The 25622-nt window shown below is 50.8% G+C and overlaps 1 protein-coding gene across 3 annotated transcripts; it reads right to left on the bottom strand.

Annotated features, from left to right (window-relative positions):
* On the bottom strand, positions 1-25622 carry Klf15 (Kruppel like factor 15). 3 transcript variants are annotated; one of them, XM_045152795.1, is made up of 3 exons: positions 25591-25622; positions 20099-21202; positions 1-195 (listed from the first exon to the last, which is right to left on the bottom strand). In XM_045152795.1, exons 2-3 carry the CDS (start codon positions 21175-21177, stop codon positions 18-20), a joined length of 1257 nt encoding a protein of 418 aa, XP_045008730.1. In that variant the 5' UTR covers positions 21178-21202; positions 25591-25622; the 3' UTR covers positions 1-17. The 3 variants fall into 3 exon arrangements, with proteins under 3 accessions (XP_045008730.1, XP_045008731.1, XP_004671736.2); XM_045152796.1 differs by lacking the exon at positions 1-195 and adding an exon at positions 10184-10202 and having other exon boundaries at positions 25591-25613; XM_004671679.2 differs by lacking the exon at positions 1-195 and adding an exon at positions 12098-13355 and having other exon boundaries at positions 25591-25612.

The following is a 25622-nucleotide window of genomic DNA, read 5'->3' as shown; positions in this document are numbered from 1 at the left end:
GCTCTCGATAAAAGCTGCTAGTGCTGCGCAAACAATGTTTCTGCTGAGAACAGGAGCGCAGCGCACTGCACTTGCTTGCTAGCAAGACGTGAGGGCTGGAGATCCAAGATTTCCTTTTTCCCAGTGTAAAGAAACTCTGGAGGGGTGGGGCCACCTTCCATCCTCCTCAAATCAGATCTTTGTTCTTCTGTATGCCTAAGAAAGGACAGAAAGAAGAACGCTGAAGAAATAAAAAGATAACTCGGGAGCTGTAGAATGAGCTGATAACAAATCACCAACATGAACTCAGGGCTTGGGAGATGGCTCAGTGGTTAAAGGTGCTTGCTTGAAAATCCTGCTGGCCCAGGTTCCATTACTCAGTACCCACGTAAAGCCAGATGCAAAAAGTGGTGCATGCCTCTGGAGTTTACTTCCAGCAGTAGGAGGCCTTGGTTTGCCCATTCCCTCCCTCCCTCTCTCCCCATGAAAATAAAGAAAAATATCTTAAAAAATTAAAAACACAGATTCAGTCACACACAAACTATTTCATATAATTTCAGTCGGATCTTTATTCTTTATTTTTCCTTTCTTTAGATTTCAGATTTCTTTAGAATTAATTTGCTTTTTGTAAATTCAATGTAAAACCAAGAACATGGATTTGTGGCCATGTTTCTGTCCCAAATACAAGCATTTAGGGCTATGCACATCCTCTATTACTGCTACACTAATATCCCATAAGGTTAATATGTGATGATTTCCTTTTATTCAGTTTAAAAGACTTTACAATTTCCTGTTGAATTTCCTCCTTGGCCTGAGGGTTATTTAAAAGTGTGTTATTTACTTCTCAAATATTTGGGGGGGGGTGAGTTCCAGGTATCAGACAGTTAGGAGTTTTTAATTTACTTTTTAAAATATTTATTTATTTGAGAGAGAAGGAGAGGGAGGAAAGTACAGAGGATGGGTGTGCTAGGTCCTCCTACCACTACAAACGAACTCAAGAAGTATGCACCATTTTGTGCCTCTGGCTTTACATAGGTGCTGGAGAATCAAACTCGAGCCATCAGGCTTGGCAAGCAGGTACCTTTATCCACTGAACAATCTCTCTCCAGTCCCCTAATTTAATTTTGTTGTGGTCTTAATTTTGTTGTGACTTAAATCCTTTAAAATTTACTAGGACTGTCTTGTAGCCCAGAAGAATGCGTATTGGCTATGGCTGGGCTAAGGGTTCTAGCAGTATCAGGTCCAGTTCGCTCATTGGCAGTGTTATTTGAAGCTCATGTATTGGGGCTGGCTTTCTATCTACTTGTTCTATCCGTTACTGAGGACAAGTATTGGAATGTTAGGTTATAGATTTACCTATTTTTCTTTGAAGTTCTAGCCATTTCTTCTTCATGTATTTTGAGCAGGTGCACAAACATTTAAAATTGTCCTTTCCTCTTATTCAACCTACGCTCTTATAATCATGAAGTGGCTTGTTTGACTCCCGGCAGTATTCTTTGCTTTGAAATCTTTTCTTGTTTGTTTAGTTTTTCAAGGCAGGGTCTCACTCTAGCCCAGGCTGACCTAGAACTCACTCTGTAATCCCAGGCTGGCCTTGAACTCATAGTGATCCTCCTACCTCTGCCTCCAGAGTGCTAGGATTAAAGGCATGTGCCACCATGCCTGAATAAAATCTATTTTGTCTGATACTAATATAACTACTATATTTTTATTTGAGTCACCACTTTATTGTTTTTTAACTATTTGTGGATTTATTTTATGTAGATTTCTTATAGGTAACATATATTTGAGCTTTTAGTTATTCAGTGTGGAAATTTTTAATTGAAATATTATAAACATTTATATTGCTGTCTTTACTGATTATAGTTATGTTTGAATCTATTTTCTATTTACCCACCCATTCACTTATTTTTGCTTAATTAAGCCTTTTGTATTTTTTTACTTGCTCTCTTTTGTTGGTACAGTAGCTAACCCTCTTTATATTGTTGTTTTGGTAGTGTCTGTAGCAGATGGATTAAGCACTGTTTATTATAGTTTATCTTTAAATTATGTCATACTATTTTATTTATTACTTATTTATGAATGACAGGGTGTCATGTATCCCAAGCTGGCCTCAAACTCACTTGTTATGTACCTGATAATGATCTTGAACTGCTGATCCTCCCGCCTTCCCTTCCCAAGTTTTGGGATTACAGGCATGGTGCTGAGGTATGAACCTGAGCCTTTTTTTTTTTTAAAGTTAATTTTGTCTTATTTATTTGAGAGATAGAAAGAGGGAGATAGAGAGAGAATGGGCGTGCCAGGGCCTTCAGCCTCTGTAAATGAACTCCATATGCATGTGCCACCTTGTGTATCTGACTTACATGGGGAATTTAACCTGGGTCCTTTGGCTTCGCAGGCAAATGCCTTAATGGCTAAGCAATCTCTCTAGCCCATCACTTTACTTCTATTAGAAGAATTTTTTAGTAGTCTGATCTTTCATTTATCTCCTCCTGGCCTATATATTATTGTTCTCAGTTTATTTATATTTGTGTTAGAAGTCACAAATACACTGTTACTACTCTCTTCTCTTTGGTATAAAACTCACAAATGTTAGTTGAGTATACAGAGACCCAAGAATAATTTACATTTCTCAGTTCCCAGGCATGAGGTGTGGCTATATCAAGTTCTGGGAAATTTACTCTGTGTGAAAGTGATGTTTACACCTCCAGGGGGTGTTGCTTCTGAGTGGAGACTTTCTCATCTTCTGCTTTTTATTTTTATTTTTTTCACTGATGGCTGGATTCATGGGTGATGGCTGGAGCTAAAGCAGCCAACGTGTACCATAAATGACATCTACATGCCAAAGTTAGTTCTTTTTTTTTTGTTTTTGTTTTTTGTTTTTTTGAGGTAGGGTCTCACTCTAGCCCAGGCTGACCTGGAATTCACTATGGAGTCTCAGGGTGGCCTTGAACTCACGGTGATCCTACTACCTTTGCCTCCTGAGTGCTGGGATTAAAGGCATGAGCCACCACGCCCGGCCAAAGTTAGTTCTTGAAATGTGTGGAAATATGGTTCCTTTCGTAGCCTGGACTTTTACAAGCAGTACACTTGCTGTTCAGAGTTGGAGAAAGCTAGGTATACTATGGGAGGCTCCTGTACGGCGCTGACTCCAGGTGTCTTCCTCCTGCCCTGCCAGAGAGTGTGAGGCCCTGCGGAAGACACGGCCCTCCACCTCCGACAGCCTTGTCCTGTATCACACTTTGGGAGTCAGAATGGCCTGGACTGCTGGTCATTTAGGTGTCACAGGGCCTCAGACACGTGTGGACCCACCCAAGTGCTACAGTCTCCTTAGAAGGACTAGTCAAAGCTCTGGAATCTTTGCTCTCCTTGGAAAAGAAATGAAATCTGGGGTAGAAGTCCTCACTATCTGGCTTTAAAACCACACTCTGTTGCCTTCGCCACCCAAAGTGCTGAATTCATGAAAATAAATGTGTGACCCAGACCTGCCTGGAAAAACCACCCTCTGTGCCCTGAAGAAGTCCAAAGGCCTCCAAGACAACCTCCTGCCCTGTGGGTCTCAAGGCAACTTGGCTTTGGACGTTGGTGTGAAATGGTTGTTTTCTTTAACACAGACACACACACATACACACATGTTCACATGTGCACACAGAACATACAGTGTATACATGTACACACAGTGGCACACAGAAACATGTACACACACAGCCTGTCCACGTGCAGCCCAACACAGTGAAGCTCTGGGAGTGAGATGAATGGGAGCTTGTCTGCAGAATGGCCACAGCCCCCCACGGGCCCTGTATTGCCCCTGTAACCCTCCTTTCTGGTTCTCTCGCTGTCTCTCTGCATCCAAATGGCTCCCTGACTTGCTTCAGGTATGGCATCTGCTTCTGGCCTGCCTTCCTTTCCTTGCCCTCCACCACACTGCATCTCAGTTCCCCCCAGACACCACACTGCTTTTGACTCACTGTTCCCCCATGGCCTACCGATTCTTTGGAGAGAGGAGCTCTGGAGGTCCTCCATCTCTGCCACATGTAAGGCAGACAAACCCTCTGATCCTAGTCAAGTTCAGAGCCCTGCTAAGACCATTTACCCCCAGGGCCCTGCTAGGCACTGACTGTAGGCCCATCTCAGACTGCCCCTTTCCTGCCAAGGGACCTACCCTCCTGGGCTCTCCAGGCAGCTCCTCCTATTTTCCATTATGACAGGGTCATCCCTTCTCAAACAGGCTCTAGATTTGACCCTGTCTGGCAGGGTCCACAGGGACTCCCTGCAGGAGACAGACCAAGAGCCACCAGAAATCCATGCAGAGCTAGTTTGGGAAGGGATGAAGACTGTCTAGAGGACACATGGCCACCACTTGAAAAAGGGAGACGATGACCATGGGCAAGCTTAAAGTGCATTATTAAATAGCTATTCTAAAGAGGTAGCAAGCCATCTCGTCCCACTCTAGGGTCCCCATCACATGCTTCTATCAACAGCATTACCTCTGGGTAGGAAAACACAGCAGCCCCACCAAGGCACAGCATGTGTTTTATTTTCTTGTGGTCATGAACACTAGCCATTGTGACAGCTGGTAGTTGTCATTGGCCCTCTCATTACCCACGTCTCTTGCCAAGTACTCTCACTGGGACTTGCTCTGCTCAACAGGCTGTATTGGAAGTGATACAAACAGAGGTTTGAAGTGGCCTTGTTCATGGTCCTGTTCAGTTTCAGCTCTCATGTGTGCATGCCCCTTCTGGCCCGCTGGGTCCAGGGAGAGGGTAAGCAGCATGTGGAGCAGAACCCTAGCTGGACTAGGTCCAGTTGGGTCCTAATTACAGAAGAACTTCTCTTTTGTACAGAGACACATGATCAGACCTCCAGCCATCCACTGTCCTTGTACAACACTAAATTATGAGATTATTAATTATGTAGCAATTGCTGACAGGTACAGTGATATGTAAATAATCCATTGCCATATAGCTGTCTTGCATCTGGTCATTGACTGAACTTGCACTTTGACTTTAGTTGGTCATTTCTGAACAGATAATCACATCACATGCACTAAATGTTGTCTTGCCTATTTCTTGCCTATTATTGTCCTTATTTTTTTTTCTTGTCATATTAGATTGGCAATGTGTCATTGTTTGTGTATGGTTTGAGTGTGTCCTCCAAGCTGTTAAAATTTAATTCACATTGTAAGGAAGTTAATCTGGCTAGTGTTCAGAGGTGGAAACTTGAATGGTGATTAGGATTAGGTCAAGTGGAGCTTTGATAGGGGATACCAAATCTTTGTGGCTTTATAAGAGGAGAAAGAATTTTTAAAAATTCACATGCGCATTCTCTTGCCAGGTGATGTTCTCTTTCCACCTTTAATCATTGCCAGGTAGGCCATTACCAAAGGAGGACCTTTGCTTGACTTTGGACCAAAAAAGTGAGCCAGAATAATCCACCTTTCTGTGTACTTCATTATAGAAATGGCAAATAAACCAAGACATAGGACTCCGTGGGCAGCAGGGTTATGTATGTCCCTGCCTGTGTTCCTGCGTGGAAGTGGAACACACGGTGCCTCCAGCAGCCCAAGGGCATCTCTGATGGCATGACAAATGCGTTCAGAATCTCTCCTAAATGGGTGGCAAATTAGGTGGGGCCTCCTGGGTACCCAGGCACTGCTGGCAGCAGAATTGACATGAATGTTGCTAGAAAAGACAACCTGTCACTATCCGCGGAAGCCAGGGTGACGTGGCGGTAGGGGTATGGGGAGAGGCACCTGATACATTCCCTTTATGCTCCACTGCAGGGACCCAAACTCAAGTGTCACAAACTTACACCATGGGCACCCAAAACACTTACCAGGCCTTTAAACCTGAAGACTGAATGTCTAAGGCCACTTCACGTCCAGCGGTAAAGTCACCCATCCTGGAAGACATGGTTCTGGCTCCAGATCCCAGGGCTCCCCAGGATGGGGACACCTCTGGAGCCTGCCCCTCTAGGTCAAAGGGAGGGGTGATATGTGGGAGCAATGACAATGAGGGAGGGGTGGGGGTGCAGGTGCTGGAGACACGACTCTGGCTTCTGGTGTGTGATAGATCATTCCAGGCCTAGCTTCCTGTCTAGCAAATGCTAATGAAACCCAGGAAACTACCCAGCCAATTTAAAGCTGCTATCATCTCAGATGGGTTTTATCTCATTTATTGCTCAGTAGTGACTCAGCAGTGGCTTGTTCTCCAGGCTGTCAGAGCCCCGCTGTTGAGTAGTTAATGACCCATGAATGAGCCACTTCTGCAGGGGGCTCCCCTTCCAAAGACCCATTTGCAAGGAGAATGTTTAGCTAGAGAACATTAGCTTTAATGAAAGTAACTGGGAAGGGCACTGTGTTCATTTAGGACAACTGTCTTACCCACGCTCCTTGAGATTCAGGGAAGGTGCTAAAAGCACACTTAAGTTATGGCAAGTAACAATAAAAAGGCCACCAGTGTGGCTGGGGCTTGAACCCATCATGCTTAGAGCCCTGGCTTCTATCCCCAGTATATTAAAAAAAAAAAAAAAAAAAAAAAAAAAAAAAAAAAACCTTGAACCTTTGAACTACCAGTAACTATAGCTTTTGTATCAGACAGGTACTGTTTTAGCTGTGTCTGCCATGTCCACTCATTTTGTCTGCTGAATGACACTATGGGGAAGGCTCTGCCTCTGAGGACAGGGCACCTGCCTGTCTGTGCTTTTCTATTGATTTCAAATGGTAGGAGTAGAAAGCCCCCAAGAGGCAGATGGAGGTGGGTAGAGGCAGATGGAAGTCCTTGAGGTGCCTGACAGAGAAGGAAGTGGTCATATACAGTGGCTGTTCTGAGCCAGGTTACATATAAATACACAGTTGCATATCACATAATTATGTTTTGGCCAGTGATGGATGAAGATGTCCTCCTAAGATTACAGGACCTAGTGAGGTTATTGCTGTCTTCGTTTGGGTAACTACATTCTGAATGTTCAAGTGACAGTGATATTATCCAATGGCACCTTTATTAGGACATAATCTGCATTGTTAAGTTACACATAACTGCTATCCTATTATTTATTTATTTATTTTGGTTTTTCGAGGTAGGGTTTTGCTCTAGCCCAGGCTGACCTGGAATTCACTATGTAGTCTCAGGGTGGCCTCAAACTCACAGCAGTCCTCCTACCTCTGCCTCCCAAGTGCTAGGATTAAAGGCATGGGCCACCACCCCTGTCCTATTATTTAAATTATTAATGACAGCATAAGTGTAAGTGGTGTTATTTAAGAGTCTCATGCTCTACTGACTGAGCTAGTCAGGCTACTTAGTTATGGTATTTATATTGCATACGATTCTTTCCTTACTACATTAGAATGCATGTTACATATTATGTATATGTACATACACCTTATATATTAGCATATGTGTTATATTATTTATGTCATGAATCAAGCAATTATAATGGAATTTAAAATACACTTATGTGATTTCAAAATTATTTAGAACTGGAGAGATGGCTCACAGTTAAGGCATTTGCCTGCAAAGTCTAATGGCCCAGGACTGATTTCCCAGTATCCAAGTAAAGCCAGATGTACAAAGTGACACCTGCATCTGGAGTTTGTTTGCAGTGGCTAGATGCCCTGGTGCATCCATATTCTCTTTCTCCTTGCAAATAAATAAATGAAATATTTTTAAAATAACATTTAAATAGAATCATTATAAGCTGGGTATTGTGGGTTTAATCCAAGTACACAGTAGACTGAGATAGAAGGATCATCATGAGTTAAGGACAGCCTAGACTAGGGTAAGACCCTGCTTCAATAATAAGTAAATGGTTCATGGTAGCACACACCTTTAATCACAGCACTTGGGAGGCAGAGGTAGGAGAATTACTGTGGGTTCAAGTCCAACCTGGGACTACAGAGTGAGTTCCAGGTCTGCCTGGGCTACCTTCCAAGTGAAACCAATGGGGTATTATGAGCCTGGAAACTTTCAGTGGTAACCACCAGGGCATGTTGACTCATTTAAAACTAGTAAAGGTGACACAATAGTCTCTGTGCATATGGTCACCTGAAAAGCATGTTTCTCGGCTAAGGGGCTAGAGGGAAAAGAAGTGAGCCCATGTGAGGCTATCCTGTGCCTAGGATATGGCATAGGGCGTCCAGCTGTGCTACTAGGCTTCCAGAAATCTCTACCAGTTCATGATGGCCAGGCAGGGAAAGAAAGGGGGCTTTTACCACTCACAGTATTACTCTGGCAATGTTCTCCCTCAAGCTGGCATACAAGGAGGACCACACAATTGGTCCCACACTTGCTAAAGTATGTGGATGGGGCCATAGAAGTGGAACTCGTCAGGCGTTCCATGGCTGTCTTATAGCTTTACAGACGTCATAGTGCAGACTCTTGGAAGTCCAAGCTGCCCTTCTCTGCCCCTCTCCCCTTCTTGCTCTTAAGGGATTCTAGCCGTCTTGCCGTCTTACTGAGCCAAGGTAAGATGAGTCTAAGTGACTGCACAGGGGGTCAGGGCAGGAAGTCACAGCCCTTCACCCACTTTCCCCATCTGAGCCATGGTGGATCAACACGCTTGAGTCTGAAGAGGCAGTCAAGAGAAGACACAGCTGCCCCAGGCAGAGCCAGCAGTCCAACCTGCTTCCTTTCCACAAAGAGCAGGACTGCCCTCTTGTTTAAGCCACAGGATCAGACCGGAGGATTTCCTTCTTGCAGCAGCCTCACCTATAGGCCACCCGGTGCAAAGAGCAGCACCAGTCCAACTGTGGGCCTTGTGAGAGGCCACTGTGCAGGGGAGGGTGGGAAGGGTCCCCACAGCTAGATTTTCTGCTCTGCGATTACTAACAAGGAGCTAGGAGCCTTTTGCTCTCTGCAGCTAGAAATCATGAGTAGGGGGCCGGGAAGATGGCTCAGCAGTTAAAGGCAGTTGCTTGCAAAGCTTGCTGGCCTGGGTTCAATTCCCAAACTGTTCATGTAAGCCACATGCCCCAAAGTAGTGCAAACATCTGGACTTGTTTGCAGAGGCAAGTGGCTGTGGCGTACCACCCCTACCCCAAAACACACACATATAAATTTAAAAAAAACTACAATCATGAGTAGGAAGCCAGGTGTAGTAGTACGCACCTGGTAATACCACCAGCATTGGGGAGGTTGCAATTTTGAAGCCAGCCTGGGCAGCTAGGAGAGAGACAGACAAGAGAGTCCTGTGTAGAGTGGCAGTCCCAAAACTCAGGGTGGACTGGCAGGCCCAGAGATTGCAAATCAATCCCTGAGAGCAACTTTTTATTTTTTTTATTTTTTTTGTTTTTCGAGGTAGGGTCTCACCCTAGCCCAGGCTGACCTGGAGTCTCAGGGTGGCCTCAAACTCATGGCAGTCCCCCTACCTCTGCCTCCTGAGTGCTGGGATTAAAGGCATGCGCCACCAAGCCCGGCACAAGAGACTTTTTAAAAAGCTCCATGTGCTCAGGGTGGAGGCTTACTGCCCTGGGCTGGGAGAGAACTATTGTAAGCAGCTCCTGAACAGGCCCAGAGTCCTTGCTGTCTGGGTCCTTATGGTTTGGAAATCCTCGAGAACTCTTCCAGCCACCAGAGTGGAAGTTTCCTGACTCTGGCTCTCCGTTCCATTCTTTGGGACTCTCAGCATCTTCTCCTGTCATAAAGCTTCCTCCATCTCATTTCCTCTCTGGAGAAGTGTGCTGGACAGGCCTTTCCCACTGGACCATCAGCACAGATGACTATCTCCAGGTTGGCAATGGAAGTGCTGGAGAGCTGCTTTATATATGGGGGGGGGGAAGGGGTGTGGAAAGTGCATCTCCACCAATCGTAGCCTATGCAATCATGCAAATGAAGAACTGAGTGTGTACCAATCATGGCACAGTCCTTCATGCTGGGCCTCCAGTGGAAGCGCTCCCCCTCCGGCCTGGGTGAAAATGGTTGCAGGGTCATTTAGAGGTCACCTGGGTTTGTGATCACAGTCTGGTGCAAGCTGTTTGAAGCAGTAGTGCCTGGGACAGCGCCATCAGGAGCCCACAGGTGCTTCACCAGCCAGCAGCTGTGGTCACAGCGCAGCTCCTCCAGAGTTTAAAGCATGAGTGTGTGGCAGCCGCCTGCCAGTCAAGGTCTAAAGGGCTGATAATCCTCTGCTTAAGGCAGCCTCTCAAGGCAGCTGGGTACCAGGGAAAGGTGTGGCAGCTGTCAAGTTGGGGGAATCAGATCACTCCAGTTCCCAGCATCTTAGCTTATCTAAAGGAAAAATATACATTAAAAGGAGCATCTCCAATTCAACAGTGTTCAATAACACTCTACTCTTAACCAAAGACCTTGGCAAAACCTGGATCATTTTACCTGTCTCAGAACCTTCCAGATTTCTCCCCTATTACAAAGAATTGCAGGGTTCCTGGGCCCATCTCTCCTTCTGCCCTTTCAGCACACAGAAGAAGAGAAATACCCCTTTTCCAACTACTGAAATCACAGTGAGTGAAAGTGAGAACGGGATCGTGCAGGCTGCTTGGCTGTCACCCGGACCCTGCAGTACCGCTGGGGTGTTCAGAGGTACCAAGGGCCTCAGATCCCACTCTGCTTTGAGACAGTCTTGCACCCCAACTGGGCCTCAGAGTCACATTTGCACCCTCACCATTGACCACCATGCTATGACCTGGGCAAGTTCAAACTTGACTGTTCCACAGGCTCAAGCCACAGTCTGGAAAACAGAAACCCATTCAGAGAAGGTACCCAAGGAGCCACAGGAAGTGCAACTCAGTGATCTGCTTGTCCTGCTTGGCTGTGCTCCACTCCAGGTCCACTCCTGACTCACTGCAGGTAACTGGCGCGCACCCAGGCTTCAGATGAGGGTCCCCAGAGCTCACACTGAAGAGGTGACTGAAACTGTGCTCTCTGCCCCAAGGGGCTGCATCTCAGCTGCAGAGACCAAGCTGGCTACTGGGGACATTCACTGAGGTGAGAAGAGCATACCCAGTTGGTCCTCTGCCACAGAGGTATGTGCGCACAGTTTATCCTCCAGTGTCACCAACATGACCACAAAACAGGCCTCCCCTGTCCCTCTGGCTGGGGTGGTGTTGCTTGTTTACGGATGGAGACAGATTATGTTAACACACCTGAAAATCAATGCCTCACTTTTCCACAGCATGTTTGTTCTCAGAAGGTACATTCGGTCAGGAGCAAAAGGCAGAGGTCACAAGCCCAGCCCTTTCTCTAGGACAGGCTGGTCAGATGGGATGCCCACCCTTTTAATTAGGCATGCTGGACACACACGAACACTAATGGCTGCCAGCTTCCATCAAATGGGACAGAGCAGAGGCCATCACCTTCTGAGATGTATAGCAGTGCCCTTCCCCCTAACCCCACAACCTATAGGCATTGTTCTATGGGAAACCCTGCCTTCAGGTCTCTGAAGGCTTACTTGGAAACCCTTGCCCAACCAGCAGGTGCTCTTTTAAAGAGTGGGGGTCAACGCAGAAGGGCTACTCCTAGAAGGTTCTCACCTTACAGTGTACATACCCCCCACTGTGACAGCCGAGCTGCTTAGGTAGCCAGCCTAGTCACTTCCCTGGCGCCATTCCCTGCAGAGCCTTCAGCCTCCCCTTGTTTTCTTCCCCCTGTGGTCCCAGCTGTCCGGGCTATAGTGGACATGCGCACGGATCTAAACTGTGACTCCAAGCATGCTGGGCAGTTGGGGAGCCAGAGATGGTGACCCAATTCCATCTGCTTATCTGGTCAAGATTCCCAAGACAGTCAGAATCATTGCGAAGGTGCCAAAAGTCCAACCACTTTCCTAGAAGAGGGCTAAGAGGCAAATGTCCCACCTCAGCACATGGAGACACATAGGAGGAACACTGGTAAGTGCTTGACACACTGAACCAGGCAGGAAGGACCCAGCCAGGAGAGCAGGTGACTGGCTGGCCTACAGCACATCCCACAGGTGATACCAGAACCTGGGCTATGGGAAGAAAGGGAGATCTTGATAGGGACATGGACCCCAGTGGGGTTCAGCCTTAAGAGTCATGCCCACTGCCCCATCCCCATCCCAGGTGAAAGGAGGAAGACATACGTGAAGGCCAAAGAGTGACTTCTTTTTTCTTTTTATTGGCAAAGTAAATATATTTTTTATGAAGGACCAAAGAAAATATACATAATTGTAACATATGTACACCGGCTTTATAGAATCTTTTAATTTCAAATTTACACAAATGTTGACATGTTATTAAAAGATATTTATGTAGATGCATACTTATGTACAGTTTATTTACATACATTCATAGGATGTGAAATATACCTGTCAAAACAAGCTAATTCACTTGGTATTAACTTCTAGACAAGATGAGGAATGCATTTCTAAATCAGACTGGTAGGCTCTATTGGGGTGTCCAACCCTTTGACACTGTGATGTGACATTGTCATCTACAAACAGGTGGGGCTGCATCCACAGCTATCCTAGGATGCATGCAGCCCACAGACCATAGGTTGGACACACCTATGTGAGTCTAGCTAGTTCCTTCACACCCAGTGTGCCTGCTCCCCTCTCCTCTCGTGGTGACCCTAGAGGCTGGTATCTGGATTTTTCTGGGAAACAGGAGGGAGAGCCAGGCTGGGCACAGGCGCACACATACGGCTCCATCTGTCTTGCACATTTTACTTAAGCACATGCATTGCTGGCCCCTGTGAGAGGGGAGGGTCCTCTTCACTTCTGTCCCCAGTTCAGCCCTATGACCAGGTCACCCCAAAGGCCCTGTCTCCACTGTGCATGCTGAGCACAGATTCTTGCACACAGCAAGCCTGCATGCCACAGTGCAGCCTTGGACTTTTGGCCTACATCCTTCTTCCCAGCATGGCTCCCTGTGGGAACTGAACATTTCAACACAGCACATTTTGCTTCCCCAGCAATAAAGTGTTGGCCTTGACCCAGGTAGGGAGCCCAGTGGGAGAAGGGCTAGGCCCTCCAAGCTCTTCTTCCAGCTAGTGCCTGCGGTAGAGGCGGGAAGGCACAAAGGCACGCAGGGCACAGCCTCCCCTGGCCACGGGGAACCAGCCCCCAGGGACGGGGTGGCTCTATGTCCTCCAAGCAAGGCAGCAGGTGTCAGCTCTGGGTCACACCTCCTAAGCTTCAGAAGGGGGCTGGTAATACGTCACTTCCCTCTGAAGGAGGCAAATAAATTATTGCTTAAAAAAAAGGTGAGGCCGGGACAGGGGTGGCGGTGCGTGCTCCATGCTCAGTTCACGGTGCGCACTGCGCGGCTGCTCCGTGGGAAGCGGTGCACCTTGATGTGTTTGGAGAGGTGGTCGCTCCGCGCGAACTTCTTCTCGCACACGGGACACTGGTACGGCTTCACACCCGAGTGCGAACGCCGGTGCCGGGACAGCTCATCAGAGCGTGAGAACCTACGGGACACGGTGGTCAGCCACGCAGCCTCCCATACAGCAAGGCCAGCTAGGTGGGGCGGGTTAAGCTATCAGCCACCTCCGCAGGCACCTGAGTCCCTGGCAAACCTTCAGTGACACTGGATCCTCCACAGCGTGAGTTCAGAAACTGTCAGGGTAAGGGGAACATCTGCACAGAAGGGACCTAAGGCTACCAGAGTCGCCTGACCCCACTGTAAGCTATTCCTCAGGTGCTGGCCACAGCTGCCTCTCCTTCCCCAGGGCTCATCCGGGAAGGCTGAGGACAGCCCACAGCAGAGGAAGGACCTGCACAGCACCACAAGGAGTCCCTGCTCCTCTGTTTGCTGCTGCTGCAGAGAGAAGGAGCCTCGGACCTGAGCCTGCCTGACTCCTGCACACTGCTGTGGGGTGGGATCTCTAACAAAAACACATCCTTTGGGCTGGAGAGATGGCTTACAGGTTAAGACACTTGCCGGCAAAACCAAAAGACCCAGGTTCCACTCCCCAGGACCCACATAAGCCAGATGCACAAGGTGATGCATGCATCTGGAGTTTGTCTGCAGCAGCTAGAGGTCCTAGTGTGCCCATTCTCCCTCTCTACCTCTCTCAAATAAATAAAAATAAAATATTTTAAAAATAAAAAAAAAAACATATCCTTTGAAGTATTTCTAAGCTTCCAGAGACATCCCCCTTTCAGCCATCCCTAGCCTGGACGGGCAGGAACCCGAGTCAGGTGAAACTGCACTCATTGCTTGTCATGACCTCAAGGAGCTGAGGCCCTCTCCACCCGACCCAGGACCCTTGACACCTCATTATGCGCCAACCTGTCCCATACTGGCTTCCTCCACGCTCCACCTACACAGACCTTTCTTTGGTCCCCCCCGTCACAGAAACACCTTCCGTTTCCTCTTTCCTTCCCCATCCTTGTTCTTTATTACCCCTCCCTCAGAGTTCAGCTCAAAGGTCGCTTCCTCAGCAAGGACCCCAGGACTGTACCCCATTCTCAGCTCCCACAGTTTCATACAACTCCCCTTCCTTGCTCTTGCCACTTCTGCAATTTTGTGGACTTTTCTTCTTGGGGTGTGAGGGATCAAACCCAGGGCCTTGAAGATGCTAGGCAAGTGCTCTACTTGCTGAGCTGTATCCTCAATCCTACTATAATTTTGAACTAGTTTCAACATTTTGATGACACTCATGTCTTCCCTATGCTGTCCTCTCCAGGAAGGAGGACACATCCACCTAAGTCCCTGAGACCACGTGGATACCTTCTGCATGGGAAGTGGCCAGCAGGTACAGTTAAATAGAGATAGGGAACATTCACCATGAAGGTACCCCCAGCAGAATGAAGCACTGACAGACACAGTACCATATAATACACACACCATCCCATGCAATACACACACACACACACACAGGAACACACAGAGGCACCAGACACTAGTCATGGGCCACTCAGCGGGGGGGGGGGGGGTAGTAGCCTGGACAGTAGGCCCACCCCACCCAATTGGTGAGAGTGAGCCCATAGCCTGGGCAGTGCAGCAGGACTAGTGACCTGGGCACTGGCCAAGAACCTGGAGGGCACAGGACGCCAAATGCCTTGGTCTCTTATGCAGCCCAGGGCCTCAGGCCCCACTCCCAGACAGGGAAAGCTACTGTGGGAGGAGTCCTCCCTTCAGCCACATGTCAGGAATCAATGGGGCTGGGTGTGGGGAGGGCTCTCAGCATGCCTTCCAGCAAAGCTAAGCCCACAGAGATGGTAGACTGAGGGCCACCAAGACACAGCAACTGAAGCCGGAGCAAAGCCCCTATCCCACCTACCTGCTCTGATGACAGGAGATGGCAAGCCACTCCTGGCCGCCTCTGTCTAGCTCTGCGTGTTGTGTCACCAAGACTCTGGGTCACAGCCACCCACCTCTAGTATGAGTTGAGCATTATAGCTCCCAAGCAGGCCAGCTGACTGGGCAAGGGCAGGCAGAAAGCCTTTCTCAAGGAGCCTTGACAGCCCTTACCACATGGTTCTAAGGCCCCCTTGGTCCCAGTTAAGGACCCCATGTTTCCTGTCTACCTTCCAGGGTACATCTGAGAGGTGGCCAAGGCCAGCAGATCTCTGGCTATGGTGACATCTTGGGAAGGACAGGCAGCTGAGAGACACCCAAGCCAGAGGATAACCTGTCCTCACTCCAGAGCCCTTTCCTGCTGCCACAGCCTCCTGGTACCTGAGGGGACAGTCCCTGACTGAGCCAATGATGACCTCTGCCTCACACTGGCACACCTTTCTAAGACAGCCCATAAAGATGACAATGGGGAGGGGTGGGGACTGTCTGGACAAGACTCCACCTCCAAAGTGGTCTGGTTTGCTGAGCCTCAGCTCTTCCTCCTGGAGATAGGGCGAATGACAGGCATATTCCAAGGGATTGTGAAAGGCGGTAAGGCAGATGTTTGGAGCCATGTTTCAGAAGTGGCGACTAAGGAAAATGAGTACATTCCTGGAGCCAAGCACAGGGCCTGGTCCCTGGTGAGCTACTGGACAGTGTGGGCAGGCCCATTTGCTGCTGGGTCACAGGGCAGAAGCAGCACAGGGCCAGGTGACTCTCTGAAGCAGCATGTCACACTAGCACTACAGCCACAGTACCTGTGTGTGAAGGTGGCCCATTCCTTGAGACATTAACTAGCACTTGCCAGAAAGCCATTATCACCAACAGTCAGGCCTCAGACCTACAGCCCCTCAGAGGCTGAGCAATGCACAACCTACCCCGCCAGACAGGCAGCTTCTGCCAACCATAAAGTCAGAGAATGTGCCATTACATAGGGACAGCAGTGACACAAGAGAGCAGGCTACCATCTCCTGGCTCTGTGGCATTGGGCTTCCACCACCCTCCTCAGGGCCTCTGATGCCCACTGTGGATGCTGACGGACAGCTATTGATATTCACATGAGCTATGGCAGAACTTGATTCTTTCTGGTAGGAGTGGCTGGGCCACTCTGGAACAGGCTGTCCCACTGCAAGGAACAAAGGCAGCCTGTGTCTGACAGTGAAGCAAGTAAACTTCTAGGAAGCCGGCACACAGCCACTTCCAGATGGCTGGATCAGAGCAGGCAGTCTGGCTTCAGCCATTCCATGGTGTAAAATCATATCCCAAGAGGGAAGGGACAGAGACCCATGGGTGTAGGATGAAAACGGAAGGAAGTGGGCTGTGGACTGTGGGCTGCAGCAGGGGCCACCTCAGCTGTGGGAAGGTCCTCTGGGCTGGGCAGGGGTGTGGCAGGTACTGGCAGCTCAAGGCCCAAGGCCAGGCCAGAGCCAACCAGGAAGAAGACAAGAGCCAATGGTCAGGCCAGTTGCGGGCCGAAGGGGTCTCTCCACATTGCAAACTATCCCAGGGAGGCACAAAGGTGCCTAAAAAGCCACCCTAAAGGGTGGGAGCAGACAGCAAGTTACACAAGTAAGGCTCCACTACTTGCTAGCTGTGTGCCCATTGAGAACGTACTATGTGGTCCTGTTCTTCCATCTCTTCCTTAAACTGAGCCCATTTCATAGACTAATTCTGAACTAACATCAAAGCTCTCAGAACATGGCCTGGCACTTGTCAGGAGCTGTGATCACCATACCAGCACAATTCCAGAAGTTCAACCTGGCTTTGGAAGGGAGACAACCATGCCACTTAAACACCGGGCCATGGAGGTTTAGAGTGAGGGTGTGGCACCCATGGGGGTACCCCCCCAAATCCACACTCACTAACCATGTACTAGGTGGCGTGATTGTTCTATGCCTACATTTCCCCCTCTGCAGAACATGGGTGGGTGTCTACAATTGACTCAATGAGGATGTATGGAGTAGGCACAGCAATGCCTGTGCCACCACAAGCATCACTATGCCCCTGAACTGATCCCACCCAGGAAGGGGAGGCGGCCAGGGAGCTCGATGGGCGTGCCCATGGACCAGAGAAGGACATCTACACAGGAATTCAAGAGCACCAAATAGAAGCCTGTGCAGTTGTGAGTGAGACCAGCCTCAGGAGGAAATGAGCTCCCATGCAGAGGTATGCATGTGAAGGTGTTGGTAGAGGGTCTCCAGCTCTAAGAAGCCCAGAACCATCCCAGTGTACAGTAAGAGGCCCCTTATGACCCTTACATTACTACTTCCCAGTCCTGTCCGAGCTGAATAGCCCTAAAGCTGGGTCCATCCTTCCACTCATTTATAGCAAAGATTTCTTCTACCTCCAGGCTCCCAGAGGAAGACAGTCTCCACAGGTGGGGGGTTTGCAAACTTTGTTAACACAATCCCAGGGGCTTCGGGATCTCTGGGGACATTCAAGGGATCCTACACCCTCAGACAACCAGCCTTCCACTGAGATGGGCACCCTGGCTCTCAGCCGCATGGGCGAAGTCCCTGGAAGCATGGGGAAAGGTGAGAGTGGGGGCAACTTACAGGGGCTGTTCTGTGTGGCTCTTGCCAGGCCAGTAGCCACCTCCACTTCCTCTGTTGAATGGGTCTTGCCTGGGTCCTACAAGGACGCCAGCCCAAAATTCCAGGAAGGAATCTCTTCCATAAAAGTCCACTCTCAACCAAAAATAAATAAATAGGCCAGGCATGGTGGTGCACACCTTTAATCCTAGCATTTGGGGGGCAGGGGTAGGAAAATCACCATGAGTTTGAGGCCACCCTGCGACAACATAGTGAATTCCAGGTCAGCCTGGGTTACAGCAAGATCCTACCTCGAAAAACAAAAACAATGAAGCTGGGTGTGGTGGTGCATGCCTTTAATCCGGAGGCAGAGGTAGGAGGATCGGTGTGACTTTGAGCGAGGCCACCCTGAGAATACAGGGTGAATTCCAGGTCAGCCTGGACTAGAATGAAGCCCTACATCAAAAAAAAAAAAAAAAAAAACAGGCCACTTTCCTTGCACACCTTCTGCCATGGGAAACTCAATGCCTCCTGGAGCAACTGCAGTGGGCAGTGACCCGCCTCCCAACTTCCATGTCCTTAGGGAAGACTAGGCTGAGTGAACAGTCTGGGACTCTTCCCCAGTGGGCAGCAGCAGTCAGTGTAGGAGCTGGGGCAGGCCGGCAAGCCTGCGGAGAGTCAGGAGTTCCTTGAGAACAGCACTTCTCAAGGTGGGAGGCCAGGAAGAACACCTTCAAGAACTCAGACTCTGACATGAAACAGAGTGACAATTTGATAAGGAGGTCCACTGGAGTACTCCTTACACCCACTCTGGGCTCCACTCGACAGCTAACAGCAAGTTGCAAGCTGACCCGGGAGAAGAGGGAGTTCAAAACCCCTGTCCCCACTGTGTTCTCCAAACACCACGCTTCTCCTTCCTTGGTTAATAGTACGGTCAGGGTCCTCCCCTGAACAGAACAGCCCGCACTCTCACATTTCCACACTACTCCTATGCCTGCTCAGCACATCGAAATGCGGGGCTCTGTAGAAGTGGGGAACAGCAGGATGGGAGCCCTGTGTGGGCTCTTTGTCTTCTGAACAGGGATTGAGAAGGGCAGAGTAATGCCATGCCTCTCGGGAAGGGTCATAAGCCAATGCACTGCCTGGGACAGTCCTTTCAATGGTCACCTGACCCCTCCACACACAACCTCAACAGACCAGCGCTCGGTGGCACTCAGAACCAGAGGCTGATCCAGAAAATAAATGCTACCACTGCTTCTGTGTGCCACCAGACACAGACACAGGGACTGCAGGCCAGGTGCATGGAAGCACAGCCAGGTGTCTGTCTGTGAGGTCTAACTCTACTAACAGGCTTGTGCACGCATCCCACATACAGCAGGCGCACAGACACATACATGACAGACAACCACATGTATATACAGACAACCAGGCCTATGTTCAGAATGCTTAGGTCTGCACACATCCCATATGCACACAGATGAGTGTGCTACATATGTCACTCTTATGTGGCAGCCAAGACAGGACTGTACTATATTACAAGGCCCAAGAGCCCAGCTCTAGCACCCCTGGGCGCACGAGTGTCTGCAGGCAGCCTGCCTCCTGAAGAAGGAGAACAGGTCCCAGGACAGCCTGGGTGAGATTCCTACCCATGAGGACTGGTTTTCACACCCCACTCCACAGAGCGGAGCCTGGGTGATTCTGCCACCTGTGACCCCACATCACAGTGTGTCCTCCCTCTTGGTGGCCTTTATGGATTCCCAGACATCCATTCCTGCACATCCTCAGACAGGAAGTCAGGGCCAGGGCCGGGCCCAGCTCGTAACTATGAACAATGCTATTCCCCTGGCCGGGAGGCAGCTCTTTGGGGATGTGACCCTCTGTCTAGCTCACTGGGACTCACATCCCACTCAGAGGGTCATGACCTGGGAGAAGTACTTGCCCAGGGGGAGTCTCTGTGCCCTGAGGATGACTACGGTACTTACCCCACTGTGCTGCAAGGCCCAGGCAGGCCTGTCTGGCACATGGCTGTCTTCCCACTGCTGTCCAGACCCTCACCCTTCACTCTGGCTTGGGAGACCAAGAGGGTAGCACAAACTGCAGCAAGCCTTACTAGGTCATTAAGAAATGGGAGACAAAGTGGCTTCCAGTTTTAGTCACCAGGGGGTACAAGGAAGTCTCTGGGCAGTGGTGCCAGCTCCAGCCCTGCCCCTACCCGGCCCCTCACTCCCTTCCTAATTGGCCTTATCTAATGGTGGATAAAGGGGCCTTGTGCACACACCCCAGCGAGCAGGTGAGCAGGCAGACCATGCATGCCCCCAGCCTGTCCGTGGATACTGACCTCCAGCCGCAGCCCGGCCAGGTGCAGGCAAAGGGCTTCTCACCCGTGTGCCGGCGCAGGTGGGCCTTGAGGTGGCTGCTCTTGGTGTACATCTTGCTGCAGCCAGGGAAAGTACATTTATGCATTTTGATAAGTTCTGCTGCTGGGTTTTTGGTGAACTTCTGGCCCCCAAGGAGGCCAGCAGAGCTGGATCCTAGGGGTCCGGAGCCAATGGGCTTGGCGGCGATGGGCACAGGGGCAATGCGCACAAACTTCGAAGGTAGGTTCAAGTTGGAGGAGGGCACTACCTGGGGCAGGAGTGCAAAGGTCTGCCCCTGGATGTTGACCAGGAGCTGAGCAACCTTGACGCTCTCCGGGGCCTGCCCGGGGGAGGCCGGGCCCGCACCCACCTCCTGCTTTACAGCAACTGGTTGGATCTGCAGCAGGACTGGCACAGGGCCGTCAGGCGTGGGTCCCTCACCTGTGCCCTGGGCACCTCCCCCACTGGTGCTTCCCGGAGGAGGGGTACTGCGCCCTCTCCCACCAGACCCTGGGTGGTGGTGACTCCTGTGTGGCCCAGCTAAGGGCTGGCCACAGGCTTCCAAGTCCTTACTGCCACTCTCTGGAGCTTCCTTGGTCTCTGGCTCCATGTTCTCCTCCAAGAACTCTTCAATCTCCTCCAGGGTTGGTTGGAAGGGCCTGGTGACATCATCGGGGTCTCCCAGTGGGAACTCAGGGAAGCAGAAGTGATCTCCTTTCACAGGTACTGGGGCCCTCTTCCAGGACCCCCAGGTCACAGGGCCAGTGACATCCCCAATACTCGCACTGCCACTTCCGCTACCCAGTGTGGCCTGAGAGAGCAGGAAATCCAAGATACTGTCCTGGGCCTCAGAGCCTGGGCCCGTGCCACAGCAGGAGCAGAGGGCTTGAGAGTCAGGGCTAGAGCAGGAGCAGGGGCTGGAGACGTCGCTGTCGTCCTCGGAGACAGGTGAGGGCAGCATGTGGTATGGCCGCCGGCTGGTCAGCCTGTCACCCAGGTAACCCACTGGACATTTTGGTGACGAGAAACTCTCGTCCACTGGAAGCAGGTGGTCCACCATGCTGGCCTGGCCCTGCCACTAGTGGCTGTGGAGAGGAAACAAGGGAGGCCTAGTCAGAAGGATGGCATGCTCGTTGGCACCTCGCGGGCTTGCAGCACCCACCCTCAACTGCCTGCCCATAGCCTCCTGTGGCCAAATGTCCAGATCCTGCCTCCATCCCAAGGGAAAATGGGGCCTGCAAGAGTATTTTCTGAAATTGCACCACTCTGTTTGCAAAAGAGCCCTCTCAAGCCCATTGCATAACCCTGGGGGCACTTCTGGTTTCAAACAGATTTTCCAGAACGGTCCTGGAAAAGAACACACACGTGTGTCTGTGAACAGTTGAGTGTGAGTGTGTGAGTATCTGTGGGGAGAGGAGGTACACTTTGGATCCCAGGATGGCCAGAGGTGGGTGGCACTGCCACTGCATGGCTAGAGCCTCCTGTATCTGTTGAGTCACGGGAGGCAGGGGGCAGGAAGGAGAATGGCCATTTGCCCTCTGCCCCTGTGCTGTGGGGGTTTTGTAGGGTTGCCAGGTTGAGCAAATAAAACAGGCTTGCCTGTTAGATATGAATTTCAAATTTAAAAAAAAATAAGCAACTGCTTAACTATGATGTTCTCAATATTAGAGGGGACATGCACTTATGTTAGCTTTTTCTTTTTCTGAGATGCACATTTAGCTGCGCTGCGCTGAGCTGCTGTACTTTAACTTGGCAACTACAGTATGGAGGCAAAAATGTAGAAGCCTGATAAACACCTGCCTTAACAGAATGTGTTCCCCCACTCCAAAAAGGGACCAGCCTCCATAGTCCAGTTCTTGAACCAGCCTGAGCCACCTTCCTCCTCTGTGACAAGGTCAGATTTAAGCAAAGCACTCTCCATGGTCCCCTGACCCTTTCCCACTGTGGTGTACCAGACCCAGTCTCTGGTGGCCATGGGTCCACGGAACATCCGAGAGCCCAGCAGGTAGTATCCTCCATGGACCCCACAACCACAAGGCAGAACAGAAGACTAGCCTTTCGCTGCCTCCCACACCACTGACCTGTCTGGGGCACTCACCGCCTCAGGAGGACTCAGTTGATGCCTGTCTCCCCTCTAGCCAGCACGCTCTGCTGTGTTCCCAGCTCCTGGTGCCACCCCCGTTCCCAAGAGGAGCTCAGTGGATGCTGATAGAAAGCAGAGGGGTATTCCATGTCCTCTGAAGCCAAAGGCCATGCTAGGTCTAGTGTCCAAGGAAAGTCAACAATGTCCTGCTAGGATGGAGCTGCCCTTCTGAACCTTTGTCCCTGCCCAATGACCCTAGCTGGCTGGGTGTTTATCAAGGCTGGGGAAGAGGAATGTTCAGTGTGGGAAGTCAGGGAGTCTTTGCCCTCCCCCTTCTATCTCCAGGTCCACTCCTCGGGCTGGGACCCAGCACTACCCTACAGGACAAGTCCTCACTGGCCCCCAAGCCCAACTGTTCCAGCCTCAATGGTCTCCCAGTCTCTCCTACTTAGGAACATGTTCCAGGAAACTAAGGCAAGAATGGAGCCCCTGGGCAGTTTTACCAGGAGGCCATCTGACTGGTTTAAATACTCAGTTAAGGGGGCTGGGGGGATGGCTCAGTGGGAAAGTGCATACTGTGTGTGCAAGCACCAGGGGCTGAGTTTGGATCTTCAGCATCCACATAAAATGCCAGGTATGGTAGTGCACCTGTAATCCCAGTGCTCAGGAGGCAGAGACGGGGGTCCCTGGGACTTGCTGGCCAGCTAGTTTACCTGAATTGGTTTAGTGAGAGACCTGTCTCAAAACTAAGGTGGAGAGAAGTTGAGGAAGACAGCTGACATAGAACTCTGGCCTCCACATTCTCATGAACACATGCCTACACACACGCGCACACACACACACACACATACACACACACACGGGGTGGGGGCAAAAATTTAAAAAAAAAAAAAACTCAAGTAAGGATTTAAAACTGAGTGTGTGTTTTAAAATATACAATATTCACCAAAACAGGAATGAAAGTGCCAGAGGTATGAATGAGGGGAACAAGGCTAGATGGAGCCTCCATAATCCATGCCAGGCCTCCCGCCATCACCATCCTTCCAGCAGACTCCTTGTCTGAAACTATCAGCTGTGTGATCTCAGGCAGGTGGCACAACTTCCCAGAGTTTGTGTTAGAATCTTGGCCTATGTGATAGGGTACTGCCAGTAGGGCCTGGCTCCCAGGGTTACCTGGTGAGGTAACCCCGCTAAGTACTACAGAGCCTGTAAATCTGAGCAAAGTGGAGGAGCTCTGAAACACGAGGAGCAAGTGGTCCTGCTGCCCCTGTGCTGGGGCATTGAGGAATCCAGGGCCTCTGGCTCTCCAAGGGCTTAGAAGAGGTCTGTCTAAAACTTCTCTTGAAATTTGGATATTCCAAGACACTGGGCAACTGGGCTGTTTATAAATGTAATGATGGAGGCCTTATCATTGAAACATAGAAACTAAGATATTCACAGGTGAACTGACATAAAAATAACTAGTGGTGATCCCTGCCTAGAATCCCAGCACTGGGAAAGCCGAGGCAGGAGGACCATGAATTCAAGGTGAGTTATAGGGAGACCCCATTAAGAAAGAGAGGGAGGAAGGAGGGAAGGAGGGGAGGGAGGGGAGAAAGCAAGTAAGGAAAGAAGGAATTTAGGAAGGAAGGAAAGATAGAAGGAAGAGGGGAAGGGGAAGGGAAGAAGGAAGGGAGGGAGAAGGAAGGGAAAAGAAGAAGGGAGGGAGGAAGGAAAGGAGGGAAGGAAGAAGGGAGGGGGGAAGGAAGTAGGAAAATAGTACAATAAGATGAGGGTAGAAGGAAATTACCAAGGACTCCCCGAAGAAAGGTTTTCACCTCAGGGCACCAGACTGCCCACCACACACTTTACTTCCAGCGGCCCCAAGCAAGCCCTGTTGTTCCTTCAGTAGGGGTCCCTCCTCCCCCAGCACTCTAGGTGGGAGCTCTTTATTTAGATCTTCGCTCAGAAGGCATTGGTTAGGCCACCCCGAATTATATTCTCCCCACCAATAACCGCTGTGAGAAACGATCTTAGGGATTTTGCTTCCTGTCTACCTCCCCACCAGAATACAAGCACGTCTGACTGTTCACTCCAAAACTTTAAGCCAAACAGGGCCTGGCAGCATTAGCTGAATGAGTGTTAAGAGGTGATCCGCCCCGCCCCGGCCCCCCCCCCCCCCCCCCCCGCAGTGGAGTGGCCCCTGACAGTCCATAGGCTTTTAACAAAATTGAGCTTCTCTGGGACTATGGGACCCTAAGATTCCATAGGAGATCCAGGACTTCTTCCCAGCCCAGGCCTTAGAGGCGGCTCCGGTCCCTGAAAAACAGCAGCACGTGGCGCAGCCAGAGGCGCAGGCTGCGAGCAGGGGGAGGGGACGCCCTGTTCTGGGCACGGTCCCCAGCTGGCCGCTGGACTCCGCCTCCTCTCTCAGCCGGCCAGGCCTGCTGTTTATCCTCCGGGGACACAGCGGCTGAAGGAACAACATGTAATTGATAACAAGCCCAGAGCCGGCCAAGGGCCTGCCATTGGGTCAGCGTGCAAATCGCTGGGGGTGGCGAGTGGGGGCCACCCTTCAAAATAAGAGTCTCCTCCCTGAGCAGACCAAAGGCCCCAGTGTTACCCAGTCTGGCCATTCTCCCACCTGTAGGGTAACAGACGGGGCTCCTCAAAGGACAACCTATAGGTCTTAGGGAGGCAAAAGAGTTGACTGGCTGTAACATATGGGACTTTCATCACTTTCGGGGGACCGTGGGAGCAAACAGCCCCTGTACCCTCCTGGCCATGGGAGCGGGGGGGGGGGTGTTGTCCCAAGGGCAACAACGTAGTGAGGAAGGAGAGGAGACTATCACCCAAGGGTATCCTCCCCTATCCACTAGGCTGCTACCTCAGCTATGTCCCTAGTAACATTGGTGCAGAGGACCCGAGCACCCTGCGCGTGTGGGGAATCGGAGCGTGCGCGCGTGTGAACGCCGAGGGTATGCGCAAGTGGGTTGAGTTTGTATCGTGACTGCGTGTGTGACACACAGTGCGCAGCGCGGGTGTGGCCGTGCGGGTGTCCGCCAGGGGCCCGCGTGGGTGCCCACTCGAGAGCGGGAACGAGCGTGGGATGGAGGCACGGGACGGCGCGGACCCCGCGGCGGAGCTCTGGAGCGCACCACGTCCCAGCCCCGAGTCTCGTGGGCTGCGGTGACCGACAGTAACCCCTCCGCCCCTACCTAGGTGGCTGGGACCCAGCAGCGGCGCCATATGGGAGCGCCGGCCCCGAGGGGCGCCACGAACACGCGAGGCCTCCACGCACGGACCCCGTGAGGATGGGACCTCCCTCCCGCGGGCTGGCCGGCCCTGCCCGTGAGCTCACCCCGCTCCTCCACGACCAGCCCGGGCCGCGTCCCCGCCGCGCTCTCCCACCTGGACTCGGTGCACCCGGGGGGCGGGCGGGT

The sequence above is a fragment of the Jaculus jaculus genome, chromosome 6 (assembly GCF_020740685.1).
Source record: "Jaculus jaculus isolate mJacJac1 chromosome 6, mJacJac1.mat.Y.cur, whole genome shotgun sequence".
NCBI classification, from domain to species: domain Eukaryota; kingdom Metazoa; phylum Chordata; class Mammalia; order Rodentia; family Dipodidae; genus Jaculus; species Jaculus jaculus.
Note: the sequence above shows the minus strand (reverse complement) of the source record. Positions and strands in the feature narration are given on the sequence as shown.

Bases quoted from the DNA above. Each gene is read 5' to 3' on its own strand.
- Klf15 (XM_045152795.1), bottom strand. From the start codon at position 21,177: ATGGTGGACCACCTGCTTCCAGTGGACGAGAGTTTCTCGTCACCAAAA. The intron at 196-20,098 runs GTCAGTATCCAC...GTCCTTTCTTAG, and splicing joins TGGCCGGGCTGCGGCTGGAG to GCATACAGAAGAACAAAGAT.